Source organism: Lactuca serriola, chromosome 9 (genome assembly GCF_051521515.1).
Source record: "Lactuca serriola cultivar US96UC23 chromosome 9, Lser_US96UC23_V15, whole genome shotgun sequence".
In the NCBI taxonomy this organism is placed as follows: domain Eukaryota; kingdom Viridiplantae; phylum Streptophyta; class Magnoliopsida; order Asterales; family Asteraceae; genus Lactuca; species Lactuca serriola.
The window spans coordinates 6,390,624-6,405,606 of NC_136416.1; the positions used below are offsets into that span (position 1 = coordinate 6,390,624).

The 14,983-nt window shown below is 36.1% G+C and overlaps 1 protein-coding gene across 1 annotated transcript; it reads right to left on the minus strand.

The window, feature by feature from the left end:
• Window positions 1-10,280: 10,280 nt before the first annotated feature.
• On the minus strand, window positions 10,281-14,163 carry LOC145076951 (protein TRANSPORT INHIBITOR RESPONSE 1-like). Its single transcript, XM_079022745.1, has 4 exons — window positions 13,501-14,163; window positions 12,210-12,702; window positions 11,329-12,122; window positions 10,281-10,574 (listed from the first exon to the last, which is right to left on the minus strand). Exons 1-4 carry the CDS (start codon window positions 13,953-13,955, stop codon window positions 10,565-10,567), a joined length of 1,752 nt encoding a protein of 583 aa, XP_078878871.1. The 5' UTR covers window positions 13,956-14,163; the 3' UTR covers window positions 10,281-10,564.
• Window positions 14,164-14,983: the final 820 nt, after the last annotated feature.

Below are 14,983 nucleotides of genomic sequence, written 5' to 3' on the forward strand. Positions count from 1 at the left end.
ACACTCAGGAGAATAAAGAAGAAAACGCAAACCATAATTCACCGATTGAATCTGCATTTAGAAGGTCTGAGAACAGCACGCATAATCTCAGAATAGATCCGAAAATTCTTCATATTATTAAGCACTAACCCCATGAGTGATCCCTTCCTTTTTTCCCTTCCCGCAAAGGACACATACTCTCAAATAATGTTCTGAGTGTTGTACAGTTGAAAGATATCCCCAATCATATGCCAGGAGCAGCCACTACCAACAAACCGAAGTCTGATGATATGTCTTCATAGCTGCGCCAACACAGAGCGGGATCAGTTGGTCTTTGGAACCCAGTCCATTTTGAACTTGGGTCGACCTTTGTCATCAACGCAAGGTACTTTCTCCCATGACATATCATGCTTATCACAAACAGAAGATGATGAAATATTAGAATCATTAGAAGATTTGGGAGATTGAACCTTTGGTACCCATCTATATTCAGGTTTAACCCATTTCTTGTTGGATCGGATGGGTGCCTCGACACTTGATTTGGAACTTGAAGTCGTCTGCCTAGATGACTTTGACCTAACCAGTCTTGGCTTCACAGGAGCATCTCTTGAACTAGGTTTCTTGGCCGACATTTCCTTCTTGCTCTTGGGAGTTGGATGCTTGGCCTTAGGAGTTGAATTCTTGGCCTTCATGGAATTCTAGTCGGCATTATCTGAACGTGGCCTTGAGGGGTTTCTTTTGGATTATCTCCCTCTTGGCGCGTTCTGCCAACCTTGTGCATAGTAGGGAACGTATGCGCGATTTGGACAATTTCTGGCAATGTGTCCAGGTGTTCCACAGTGAAAACATGTCTTTTTCTTCACTATGAAGTTGTTTCTTCCTGCTCCTGGTGGCGTATCCTTGTCGTGTCTCTTGTTGTTCCCACATGCACACTTGCCACAAGAACTCTGTTGCGTTGGAATTGGTGGCCTGTATTTCTCAAAGGCAGGTTGATCAGAAGCAGTTGAGTTCGAAGCAACAAATTCAGAGTTCAAGGAGATGTTGGTTTGTTCAATGGTTTTCTCCTTGTTCTCATCTTCTGCTACTTTACCTGCACATGAAGTAGCAACATTAGTATCTTCAATATTAATAACTCCTCCTGACACAAATCCCGCTGGTTTTCCATAAACCATGAATGGTTCATTGGCAATCTCCTCTTTGGTCAACGGGTGATACTGATATGCATGATTGAAAGGAGGAGGTACATTATCGTATCCTAGACCCTTGTTTTGATTATCTTTAAATTTTAATTCGGTTTCAAATAAGGACTCGACTGTCTGACTTGACGCAATATAATTTTTAAAACTAACATCTGTTTTTCCACACTTAATTTTCAAAGAGTCAAGTTCTTCAGTTACAGCAGCAAGTTGTCTCTTAATATAGTCATAATTTTCACACTTGTTGTTATACTCTTCCTAAAGTTTCCTAAAGTCCTTGGTTTTTGCTTCTAATTCAGCCTTCAGGGGTTTCTGTCCTTTCCTGAGTTGATATCCTTCATATCTTAGGTCCTCAACTTCTTTTTTTAATAAATCAAGTTGTTCCCGAAGAAATATAATCGTAGTTTCACAAGCTGGAGTACATGTAACTTCAGTGACCGGAATGTTTTCAGAACTCATTGTTTTTCTACACTTCAAAGCACAAGTTCTACAATTACATCAGCAAGACTAAGATGATTGAGATATTTTGTCTTCTTGATGATAGCCACGTTCATATCCCATGATTTCGGAAGCGAATTTAGCAGCTTTTTGTTTATCTCGGACTTAGTCAAGAAGATCCCGACAATATTCATCTCAGTAGTGAGTGTGCTAAATCGCTACAACTGAGTTTCGAGGGTTTCTCCAGGGATATTAACGAAAATGTTGAAATTTTGTCTTAACATATCCTGACGACTCTCTTTCATGTTTTCAACTCCCTCGTAGACTTTAAAATCAATTAAAAGCACAACTAGAAGCTAAAATAAAACTTAAAAGTCAAACCCTTTGATTATAAACCTCAAAAGTCAACCTTAAAAAGTTAAACTCAAAAGTCAAACTTGAAAAGCCAAGCTTAAAAGTCAAATTTAAAAATTTAAACTTAAAAGTCAAACTTAAAAGTCAAATTTAAAAAAATTAAACTCAAAGTCAAACTTGAAAAGTCAAACTTAAAAGTCAAATTTAAAAAGTTAAACTTAAAAGTCAAATTTAAAAAGTTAAACTTAAAAGTCAAATTTAAAAAAAATTAAACTCAAAAGTCAAACTTGAAAAGTCAAACTTAAAAGTTAAACCGAAAAGCTAAATTTGAAAGTTTAAAAGTCAAAGTATAAAATCAAAGATCAAACTTGGAAGTCAAGTCAAAATAAAAAATCAAAAATAAAAGTCAAAAATGAAAAAAATTTATTATTATTTTTTATTTTATTATTATTATTATTATTATTATTATTATTAATTTTAATTTTGGATGAAAAAGGAATTTAAAAATAAAAGAAATAGAGTTTTTGGGTTAAAAGTGTCAAAATTCGAAATTTGGTGTGAAAAGGAGTCTTTATGAATTAAATTCGGAAGGAAAGTAACAAAGGATCATGTAGCCAAGTTGGATAAGGCACGAGGTTCAGTTGGCAGGAGACCCGGGTTCGATCACCGGCACCTCCAAAGTCGCGTCCTATTTTTTTAAATGCGAAGCGAAGTTGGTTGCGAGGCCGAGGAGCTATGCGAGGACGAGGCTGTTGAGCGAGGTTGCTTCTTGCGAGGCCGTAAACTCTGAGGCCGCAAACCGAGGCCGTGAACTCCTCGGACCGCAAACACCGGCCGCAATCCTCCGGCGACCGTGAACAGTTTCCGACCGTGAACTCTGAAACCCTAGCCGCCGGCCACAAACTCCGACCAAAAACACCGATTTTTCGACTTTGAAGCTCCAAAATTCGATCAAAAACCTTTTTTTATGAAAAACACGAAGAACAAACCCCCCTTAATTTCCAGAGATCTATCCAAAAATGCAAGAATATTTCGAAAATAAGATCAAATAATGCTCCAAATCTGACAAAATTGACTGATACAACTTGGCACTAATACCAATTGTAAGTCCCTAAAATGCTTGTGTATCAATCAGATCCGTTTGATGGTGCGAAATCTCAATCAAACGGATGATGTCAGATCAAATAGAATAGAAAGAGAAGAAGTAGATGATGAATCTCAATGTATTAATGAATAGAATGATGATTCGGATACAAGAGATTCACACACACACTAACACACAAGTTCTTCTGTCTCTCTGGCCGTAAACTCTCTAGGGTTCAACAATGTAACGCCTGTGTTTCTGGGCTTGCCATTTTTAGCAATGTAATAGTCTAGGTTAACCTTTGTAACTAAATTTGAAATAATAAAAATGTATTATTTGTGAATTATGTGATTTATGTGTTTATTTTCTTGATTTTTATAATTTAATGAATTAAGAATAAAATAAGAATCAAAATTAAAGTGTGAGATAAGCCCGATATCTTTGCATAAAGTTGTAGTGGTCGAAACAAGGATTCCGGGGATATAAGGAATGCCAAAATCCGAGTTATAACGAAGAAGTTATGACCTGTCAAAGTTTCGCGACAGAACCGGCAAAACGCCGAGTGACGTAAAATATGAATTTAAGATAGAGTGATATTTAGCCTTAGCGATCTAAACGAAAGTCGTAGATTTCGTTAAACCGAGAGCGTGCATAAAAGGAACGCCCAAATCTGACTTCGTATGAGGAAGTTATGATTTTTCTAAGTTTCGACTTAGCAGTATGCAACCCGAATACTCGATTTGAGATCGAGCGGTTTTTAGCCGAAACAATCTAAATGAGAATCGAAGATCTCGTTGTTAGTAGCGAAACGATGAAAAGATAGGCGAGAACGGACGTCGGACGAAGAAGTTATGATTTTATAGTGAAGTTTTCCTGTCCGGGCCTTCTAAAAATAAATAATAAAAAATAAAGTCAAAGTTAGCCGACGGAGTCTAAACGAAAGTTGTAGAGCGTAGTCTCACCTACGTGTGGATATAAAGAACGTCGAAAACGGAGCTCGTATGCGAAAGTTACGGAATTTAAAAGTTTGTCGAGTCAAATTACGCCCAACGTAATTTGAGTACGCCCCGCGTACTCAGGCGGATGCAAGTTGTCTGACCAATACTCGAGTGCCACAGATCGACGCATGCAGTGACGTCAAAGTACACCCCGCGTAACCAAGTTACGCCCCGCGTAATCCCAGACCCTCAGCCTATAAATAGAACTCGAAATCAGCCATTTTCTCTTGTTCAAACTCTTCCTTCTCTCTAAGTTTTGCCTCGATTTGCGTGCCAATCATATCCCGAAGCCCGGTATCATTTCCGAGCCCCGAAGCAAGATCCGAAGCCCCGAGGATCCCGAAGAGCGTTATTCCCGAGCCGAAGCTCTGCCCGCGAGGAGTTCGATTTTGGTGAAGATCTTCCAGATCTATCGAAGTATACTACTTGTATAATCCGTAGTGTTGTCGGATCATCTTCTGATCAGGTGAGTGTGTAGTTACCTTCTTCCAACACATTATTATAAAGTATTTTATATAAAATACGTGCTATGTGTATATATTTTGTTGTTATATGTGTGAATGTATATTCACTCTCTTCTATCTCATAGATCAGAGTTATTCTCTATGAAATACGTGTTATGTGTGTGTGCCTCATCTGTTATGTGGAATATGTATTGATTAAAGCATGCTATACAGGTTTTAAACTATGTATAAAAATGTATATTTTTATCTACTAATATGTTGGGTAGAACATGGGTATTTAGTTGGTGTGTAATAAACAGATGAGAGGCCTCGATGTTGTTTTGATTTAGTCATCTAGCGGAGTTTAGATGACGACCACAGACTTTTCTAGACAGTCCTGTGGAACACTAACAGGCTCGCCACCTGTAGGTGTTAATGAACTTGGGTGTTCATTCGCTGTACTCCATCCCCCCATGGTTGCCTTATTTGACATATATTGTCGGGAAACCCCCGAATGCATGTGTTGTCGCCCCGATGAAATATTCTTAGACTAGGTCCCTTGTGTTAGTTATTTTAGGGACATAAAGTGAGAATAACGGGAATGGGTAATTGGGTTATCGTTGGTTGATGAAAAATTAATTTAATTATTTATTGTGGGTTGAAAACCCTATATGCTCACCAGGCTCCCAAGCCTGACCCACTCAGTTTCTTTGTATTACAGGAAGTGGTGCAAGGGCATAAGATGGATAATCATCAAGTTGTTTTTGTTTACAAGTCTGTATATGTATATATTTGTTGAATGACTTGTAATGTTTATCGTTTATGCTTTATGGTCTGTATCGGAACATGACATCCCGAGTTTTGGTTATATAATGAAAATACATTTCTTTATGAAATGCTTTGGTAAATATTATTTTATCATACTTTGTTTTTGGGAACAAATTCCGCATCTCTTTTAAAATCAAAAGGATTACTCTGAAAATGTTTAAAAAGCATAAATGAAACCGGTCTTTTCTGGCCGGGAATGGGTTTACGACCGTAAGGTGTTTACGGCCGTAAACTCAACCGTAAACATGACCATAAACTCCAAAAATATTATAGAAAAATACAATTGCTCAGAAAAGCAAAGTATAAACCATATTTTGACCCAACAAAACCCTAGGCTACTCGCCGAGTCAGCAGCTGGACTCGGCGAGTCTATTCAGACTCTCATGCATATAGACAATTTCAGGGCCTGATCTCTTCTCAAACTCTAGATCTATACTCATGGGGCTTAGAAATCATGTAAAGTCATTACCTTTTTGTCCATGCATGGCATCTAGAGCAATATATACCTTTTCGCCCATGCATGGCATCTAGAGCAATATATGCTATAAACATGAGCTAGAAGGGTTGTACACACCAAAAGCTTCAACAAAATTGAGAAAAGCATGGGTCATAAGGCGTTTGGGACCTCCTAGGGTCCAGATCTGAGGTTAAACTTCCTCACAACTCTCAAATCCACAAAGCCCCAAAAAGATATGAAGAAGAAAAGCTCTAATTATCCACGAATGAGAAATCTACACTAAGGAGAGGTTAGGAATTGAGATTTATACCTCCCCTGATGCTTTGAGGATGAAACCTTAGCAGATCCAACACCTCTTCTTGATCCTCTAGCTTGGCCCTTTACTTCTTCCTTTCAAAAATGACCACAAAGCTTCATAATAGCTTTCTTCTTCACTCCAAGCTCTCACACACGGTTTAGCGTTTCCTTCCAGAAGAGTAGCCGCAATAGGAGGCCTTAAGGGCCTTTAAATAGGTCTCGGGCCCAAGGATTTAGGGTTTCTGTCCACAGCGCTGACTCGGCGAGTCAGATACCCGACTCATCGAGTCCATCCATTTGACACGTCTCCAAGCCGCAACCCAACTCGACGAGTTGAGGAGCCAACTCGTCGAGTCTCCCACTCAAACTCATGCCTATATATCAAAATGCCATACCTCGGATATCAGGATGTTACAAACAAAATTATAGTCTAAAATCATCTACAAATTCTAAATTACACATTGGAAAAAACCGCATGTCAATCCGACTTAAAACGAATGAGATATTTTTGTTTAAAGGATTTCACAGAATACAAAAGTTTAAATTTCTTGCTGAAAAGCTGAAATATTTCAGCTTTAATATCTCATCTTTGAATGATTGTAACTCATCGAATATAACACAAAAGAAAAACAAAATTATAATCTAAAATCATCTACAAACTCTAAATTACACGTTAGAAAAAACCGCATGTCAATTCGACTTAAACGAATGAGATATGTTTGTTTAAAAATTTTCACAGAATACCAAAATTTAAATTTTTGCTGAAAAGCTGAAATATTGCAGCTTTGATATCTCATCTTTGAAGGATTTTAACTCATCGAATATGAAACCAAAAATAATAAAATTATAGTTTAAAATTGTCTAAAAACTCTAAATTACACATTGGAAAAAACCTCATGTCAACCCGATTTAAAACGAATGAGATATGTTTGTTTAAAGAATTTTATAGACAGTGGCGTATCCAGGATCAAAGTAAATGGGTATCCCCGACAAGTAATCCGATAAAAAAAATCGCGTAATACACATTAAGAAAAAAAATCCAGAAAAAATTACACTACTGAAATTTTTTTGAGGAGTATCCCGGGCTACCCCGTAATATATATTAAATTCGCCAATGTTCATAGAATACAATTTTTTAAAAAAATAAGCCAGTCGAAAACCGGTTTTTACCCGGAACTGGCCGGACCAAACCGGTTTGGCTCAAATCCTAGAACCAAAAACCAGTCCGAGGGTTAAAAAAAACGGTCCAATCCGGTCCGGTCCACATGTCCAAATGGTCAACCCTAACCAGGATGGTGTTTCAACGTAAAAGAGGAACCCCCACAATTTTATGCGCCTCTTACGGAGGCATACCGTATGGCCTTATAAAAGAGGAACCCCCACAATTTTATGTGCCTCTTACGGAGGCATACCGTATGGCCTTATAAATGGTTTTTTTTTTTTTAATTTTTACTGATTGTAAATTGAGAATATCATTCTTGTGTGGGATGAGTATACTTTCTTGCTTGGAATTGGAATAAAAGTTTTATATTAATTGGGTTAAAAGAAGGAAAGCATGATTATATTATACAACTAGTTTATAACCCGTGGAAACCACGGTTACAAAATTAATTAAATATTCATAGTAAAAATTCAAAATTATTAATCAATTATTTTATATAAAATTTTAAATACATTATTAATTAAGAGATTTTTTTATTAGTTATATAAAATTATAATTATTGATTCAAATAAATATGTGTAATTAATTTATCATATATATTAGACTATTTTTATTTGTGAACTAATGAAAACAATAATATAACATTTAAAATTTAAAATAATAAATAAATAGATTGACAAATAACATTACATTAATTAGGAGGTTTAATGAATTTAAAATGGAGAATTAATAGAATGACAAGTGACATCATATTAATTAGGAGTTCTAATATTATGACACTTGGCAAAATGACTACTCTTTTATTAGTATATAGATTTTAATATGTTTTTTAGTTAGTGCTTAGTATCAAGCTGCCATTTCAAATTTATAATATAATCTATTACAAAATAGATTATTAAACGCAAATTCATTTATCCCAATTTTAAAAATATATTAATACAACGTAAGTTGTAATGAGCAAATAATATTTTTATGAAATGTACACTAGAATTCAGGAAAGTGTAGTATTGTTTACTATTAAAAATTATACATTTTACTATTTTACTATTTTAGTGAACGTAAATTATAAAGAATAGCTAAGAAATTTTACCCCTACACTTGTGCACATTTTAGTTCAAAAAGTGTAGTGATTGTTAAAAGGAGTCGATTAGACTTATTGATAATGGTCTGAATAAGTACAAATGTAATTATAAACAAAAAGAATTAGATGGGTGTTACCTAAAGTGCATTCAAAATCTTACGTACATTGTTTTATTTGCCAAATATTATATCATTATTTTAACGAGTTGGAAGACAAATGAGTTACAGGTTGCACCACTAATATTTTATGCATGGCAGAACAACTTCTTTTAAAAACTTAAATCATAAATCTTTGGATCATAACGTTACTATACTTAACAAGTTAGACTATTGATGAGTTCCACAACATGTGGTGCAAGAAAACAAAAGTATCAAATGTAAACGGTATTAACACGTTTTGATTATGCATGCACGTTTTCTCGGATTTTATCACTTTACATGAGGCAGCGTGAACCACAGGTAAACCCTCACTCATCTAGCCTATGAGAAGGGAAATCCTTTTTAGAGCCACACATGATGCGTTGCGTGTGTTTCCCTCGTATCCATCTGAAAACCAAAACATCAAATGGACAGTGGGTATGAATGTTGATATTGCTTTAACAGCTCCGTCATGGATGATTATTTCTTAGCAAAGACCCCGACGCACATAAATATATCAAAAAGAACTTACAAGGCCATATCATGTAGGTAATTGAATCGCGGGAGCTCTCCACAATAGAATGTTTGTAGCTTGACCCTAGTCGGGCTTGTTTTGATCGATTCATTTTGTACCCCTTGTCAACCCCCATTGGTTCGTTTTTCCATTTCTAATAATGTGTCTATGATTGAGTAATTCTTGACAATTTGTAACCTTAATTTCATTAATAATATGTTTTTCTCATTGTTACTTACGAATCTAATTTAATATGCCGATAAGTTTGTTGTTCAGGTATTAAAGTAGTTTAAATTTATTGTTACGTACGAATCTGATTTAATATGCGGATACGTTTGTTGTTCAGGTATTAAAGTAGTTTAAATTTGTTTCATATGATATATGATGCGGATGCCTTGTAGCAAAAAAGGGAGAACTTGGTAAAAACAAAGAAAGTCCAATAAACTCACCCAACATGTTTTAAGGTATTTCCATATCTTGATTTGTTATTCAATCTATCTAACTTGTTTATTTTGCTACCATATATCTTACTGAATGTCCACACACTCGCTTGTGTAAAGTCTTGATCTTAATTAGTTGAATCAGAAAGCTGTTTATGAATAGTGATATGTAACAGTACACAGAGCCAGACCAATGAAATATGACAAGAAAATAAACAGACAAATCATTGTTGCTACTTTATTCGATTCAACACCAAAAGAATTACTCATTGATTTTAAAGCTGAAAAAAGCAGTTATTGATTCAGAGATTTGACTTTAATGAGCATCTACTTGATGGTAAAATCTGAGGTATAGAGTTGCAGAGGAAACCATAATTAAAATTGAAGATGAAAATGGAAATGGAATGATGAAGAATAAAAAATGAAGACCATGAGCATCATGAGGTATGATGATGATGATGATGATGATGGATGCATAAAAGCTATGATTATGATTTATGATGATGGATACATAAAGTTGTGGATATCATCATCCAATACAAATAAAGCTTTTGGTTGCTTTTGATTTACCTCATCCGTTTATTCACCTTTCACTTCCTCATTCATTCTCACACCCTTTTTTGACTTGAGAGTTGTTTCTTTATTTTTATTTTTTTCAGAGGTAAAAAAGAAACAACCATTGGTTGTATATATAAATTAAGTGCTTGGCCGATTAAGCACATGATTTTAAAAAGCATATGAATTTAAATATAGTTTAACAGATCCGGGTATGATGCTAATTAATATTGGAATCCTAAGAACACCATATGATTATCAAGAACAAGTTACAGATAGATAATGAAGTGATTCAGAAAGGCAAGAATAACGGAAAATACAAAAAGGTCGTTGTAGACATAATTCGGGCAATGCAAGGGCTGCGATAAATTTAACAGCCAACAAACAATACGCAGCAGTTACAAGTTACAACAAGATTTAAAGGAAGGAAGGGGTGGTCTTTATTCAAAGCGAAATGAGACTAACTGACTAATAAGTAATAATAATAATAATAATAATAATAATAATAATAGTACAGATACATTCTACAACTCACACACCATACCAGATTTCACCAGGGACCAAATGTGGCATGCCGCAACACTACACGGGCCTTAACGCTTTATTTGAACCTAAGTGCCAAAACCCCAAATCAAGTGTGTCAAATAACTAAATTTTCTTTAAAAAATAAGTAAATAACATTTTTGGTCCTTGAGTTTAGCTGATTTTTGCAATTTTGGTCCCAAAAAGCTTTCTCTTGCAGTTTCCCTAACGGTTATGGTCCTTAGATTGTTAAGTCTAACTCCAAGATGTTGAACTTTTCAAAATGACCATTTTGTCCTTGGACCAAAATTGAAAAAGCAATATACCATACCCGGACCAAATTTTTTAATGTTGAATAATTTTTTAATATACCAATTTTAGTTATTTATATTATCTTGTTATCTCAATTTGTTGACTAATTCTCAAGATCTTTTTTGTTATTTTAACTTTTTATAGTACAATTCACATATGAAATATGTATTTTAATAAAATTTTATAATCATATCCACATATAAAATGGCATAACCCTTAATTAAAAAAATAAAATAAATATGAGAAAACTACAAATTTGGTGAGTCCCCTGTGGTGCTTTTTCAATATTGGTCCGGGGGCAAAATGGTCATTTAAAGAAAAAAATAGCAAACAGCCAGGTAGTAAGATTAGATTTGAAGATCAGCGACCAAACAAGTTACAAAAACCCAAAATAATGCAAGAGAAAAGTATTTGGGAGTAAAACTGCAAAAACCAACTATACTGAGGGACCAAAAATGTATTCAAAAAATATATATATATATATATATATAAATATTCAGATTTGACAGTGGTGCTGTGCAATGTGCATACCTCCTCCTATTGTGGTTGTGTTTACCCATTGTCCGTACAAAATCGGGCATGTCAAACCTCTCCCCTGCAACGGTTCGGTAAATGTAAAGCTTCTCAACGGGAGAGTTTTGAGGGATGGAATCAAGATTCTCTCTTTCATCAATGACTTCAACATTAAGACCAGGCATCTTCTGACCCAACACCTTACACGCTCCAAAACTAACCCCACAAGAAGACATCCAAAGGGATCGCATTGTCTCCAACTTGGAAGCATTAGCCAAAAGAGCCTTATCCCCAAAAGGACAATCCCGTATTTCCAGCTTCCTCAAACTCTCACATCCAGATAAAACATGATGCAACCCCAAATCACTATCCCCAGCAAAAGCTATCGAAAGCATGTCCAGTTTTTTAGCGTGGGTCCCGATGTGTTCAAACACACGGTCTGTCAGGAGACCCGACAACGAAAGGCGTCTCAGGTTTTTGCAGTGTTGGACTATGGATCCGAAACCGGAATCCAGGGGTTCGAATGTCAGGTAATCGGGAGCTCGGGGTTCCAGAATGCACAAACGGAAGGTTGTTAGGTTAGGGCGGTTTTTGGCGATGCTGGTTAATGCTGCATTTGAAAACTGGCGACAGAAGTAGAGGACAGACTGAAGCTTTGGGCAACCTTCAGAGACTGAAACCAGACCTTCTTCTGTTAACATCACGTTTGCATCCGCCACAAAAGGGTCCGAAGGGAACACTCGCAATTCTTGAAGGTCCTTACATGAAATTGCAAGGGCGTTGAGCCCCGTGTCCTCAATGTAATCCAACACCTGCAGTTTGTATCTTTTATCAGTTTGATATTTATGGAACAGATTATGAAGTTGTGCATTAAGAGATACAGAGTGAGTGTGACATACCCATAGGCGCTGCAGGTTATGACATTGGCTAACAATCTTGGTAAGATCAGGACTCTGTGTGGCGGCGTAGCTCAAGTTTAGAAAAGTGAGGCCAGGACACACAGAGTAAAAAGCAGGAAGATAAGCTGGAACCACATCCCAAAACCCTGAAAGCCCTTTTAGATTCTTGCAGCGTGAAAAGGCTTCCACCAGACTTGAATATAGATCTGACCGGATGTCTGCTGAGTAGGAGCCTGTGCCAAATTCAACCAGCTGTGGGGCCAGCTGTAGGAGTGTCGAGAGCTTCTCAAGGGGTACAGTGCGGTTGAGTCGAAGGGTCTTGAGGTTGGGTGACCTGGCAACCAGGCGTTCCAGGGCTGAGAAACTCACCTCACAACCCAAACAACCCATGTTTAGAGACTCCAATGAGGTAAAAGAATCAGGGAAGTGACTCAGCCAATGCCCACTTACATCTTCAACTTCACACTCCCGCAACTCCAATACTCTCAAATTTCTGTATTCAAAATCAAAACACCAAACAATTCAATAAACAAAGGATAAAAGTATAAAAGCATCTTGCTTTTCTTTTCTTTTTTGAGGTCCCAAAAAGTACATATAATTTACCTTCTACTATCTTGTTTTTTTAGGAAAGGATGTGTCAATAAAGAAGACTCAGCAGCAGCTTTCAAAATCATTTTATTAAAATTCACATTAAGTTATCAATTCCATTGTATAAAGTAACAGAAAATGTAGCAATCACAGAAGGAAAACCACCCTCCCGTCCAGAAGAAACAATTGATCAACAAAAAACAACAACATTGGTAAAGCTGTTGCAAAAGCAAATAATAAGTGCTAACAATCCTACAAACTTACTTTCTTATAACGTAAATAACAAACGCTAGCTAGAAGAAACAAAATGATTTGAAGAACCCAATTATACATTAATATCATCTAGTACTAAAGCTAGATTTATGTAGTACTACTTACAGACCAAAAAAATTTAACTATACAAGCAAGATGTGCCTCCAATCTAACAGTTTCTTACAAGAAGCCTCAAGATTCAAAAAAAATTAGCGATTATGTTACGAAAGATTAAGAGAAGTAGGGTGCGGTAAGAGAACAGAGTTTTCTCCGGAGAAACCAAATTTTTCCAGGCATTGATAATTAAGGTCTATACATGGCATACAAGATTAAAATTATGAGTTTTAATTGAAAAAGTTCGAGCTGAGCTGAAGATAACAAATATTATAACAACACTGGTGATTCAGTTTTTTTTTTTTCACAAATTAATGGATGAAAGGAGATATTTTACCTGCAATTAGCAGCAATGGCAGCAAGACCGTCAGTACTGAAGCCCTCACATGACGACAAAACCAAAACCTTGAAGTTCTTAAACGATTTAGATATTAACTCCAAGCTCTCATCCGTAACCACCATGCGTTTAAGCCTGATCTCCTCTAACCAAGGGTAACCCCTAGCAATTTCAACGATCCAAGGGTGAGCATACCCTCCCCATCCCTCCGGAACCAAATTGAAGTCGGCAAAATGCGGTTTCCCTTTCAACTCAACCGATTTCACCTCTGGAAACCTCCTGATCATGATTTTAGGGTTTACCGCGTAACAGTTCCCCACAAAAATCCTCCTCCGGCACCACCTCTCCATTTCATACCACGACTTGCACACCAACGAAACCGCGTTCCTGTCCTTTTCCGAGCTCAAAAATGAAAACACGTGCTCCAACACCTCCTCAGGAAACGAGTACGCCATCGCCTATAACCTTCAATATCTGGCCGGAAAAGATGGCCGCCAACAGGTCAACTCCGATGCAAGTTTGTCGATGTGTATACTACGTGTAATAGCCTCAGATCTGAGCAGAAATACACCATTAACGAGCTCAGATCGAAGTATTTTTAGTTGCAGATGAGAGAGAAAAGAGAGGTGCGGAGAGAGATAAGATTTTAATATGTCGTGTGATAGATAGAGTGATAGGTGAGGTTAAATTTGTAGGGTAAAATGTTCTTACAACCCTTTACTTTAGTGTATTTACCCTTACAGCCCCTTACAAATATTAATGCTAAATAAACCCTAAACTCTAAATTCTCTGTCGACCGAGTAGTTTGCATAACGTCATATCCATATTTAAGTAATAAATTCATAGCTCAAATAGAAAAAACAAGAATTGTTTTTTATATCTTATTTTTTTTAATGTAGGGCCATGGCATAGATGTCATAGTGTTTGAGGAAAGACCTCACCTAAGGGCTATTGATTAGCCGATGTTGTCCCTTAAAATTTTTGGTACATATTATATATATATATATATATATATATATATATATATATATATATATATATATATATATATATATATATATATTTGTTTTTGAAAAGATTTACGTCAAGCAAGTCTCTCCATCATATAACATCATCATCGGGGAAACCACGATGGTCGGTGGACAAACATTTTGGATTTTGCCTAGAGTAGTTGAAACCAAGGTTGTCAAGATCGGGATCCTACGTAGGATCATTTTCGGGTTTGTAAGATCGGGATTGAGATCCTAATATCCCACAAAATAAAATAGAATTTTAATTTATAATTTTTAATCATGAAAAATATTTCAAACAATCCATTTTTTGTTCAAAAGTTACAAAAACTTCAAAATATTAGTCATAAGTCGCAATACAAATGATAAATGGTAAATTGGTAAAGGATAAAAGACATAAAGTGGTAAAAAAAAAATCAAAGGAATGTAGGATCGGATCGGGTCTCGATCCTACGATCCTACCTGCGATCCTA

What these genes read in the sequence shown, in the direction of transcription:
- LOC145076951 (XM_079022745.1), bottom strand. Translation starts at nt 13,955, where the DNA reads ATGGCGTACTCGTTTCCTGAGGAGGTGTTGGAGCACGTGTTTTCATTT. An exon ending in GCCATTGCTGCTAATTGCAG is followed by an intron (nt 12,703 to 13,500) that starts GTAAAATATCTC and finishes TTTTGAATACAG; the next exon opens with AAATTTGAGAGTATTGGAGT. An exon ending in ATAACCTGCAGCGCCTATGG is followed by an intron (nt 12,123 to 12,209) that starts GTATGTCACACT and finishes TACAAACTGCAG; the next exon opens with GTGTTGGATTACATTGAGGA.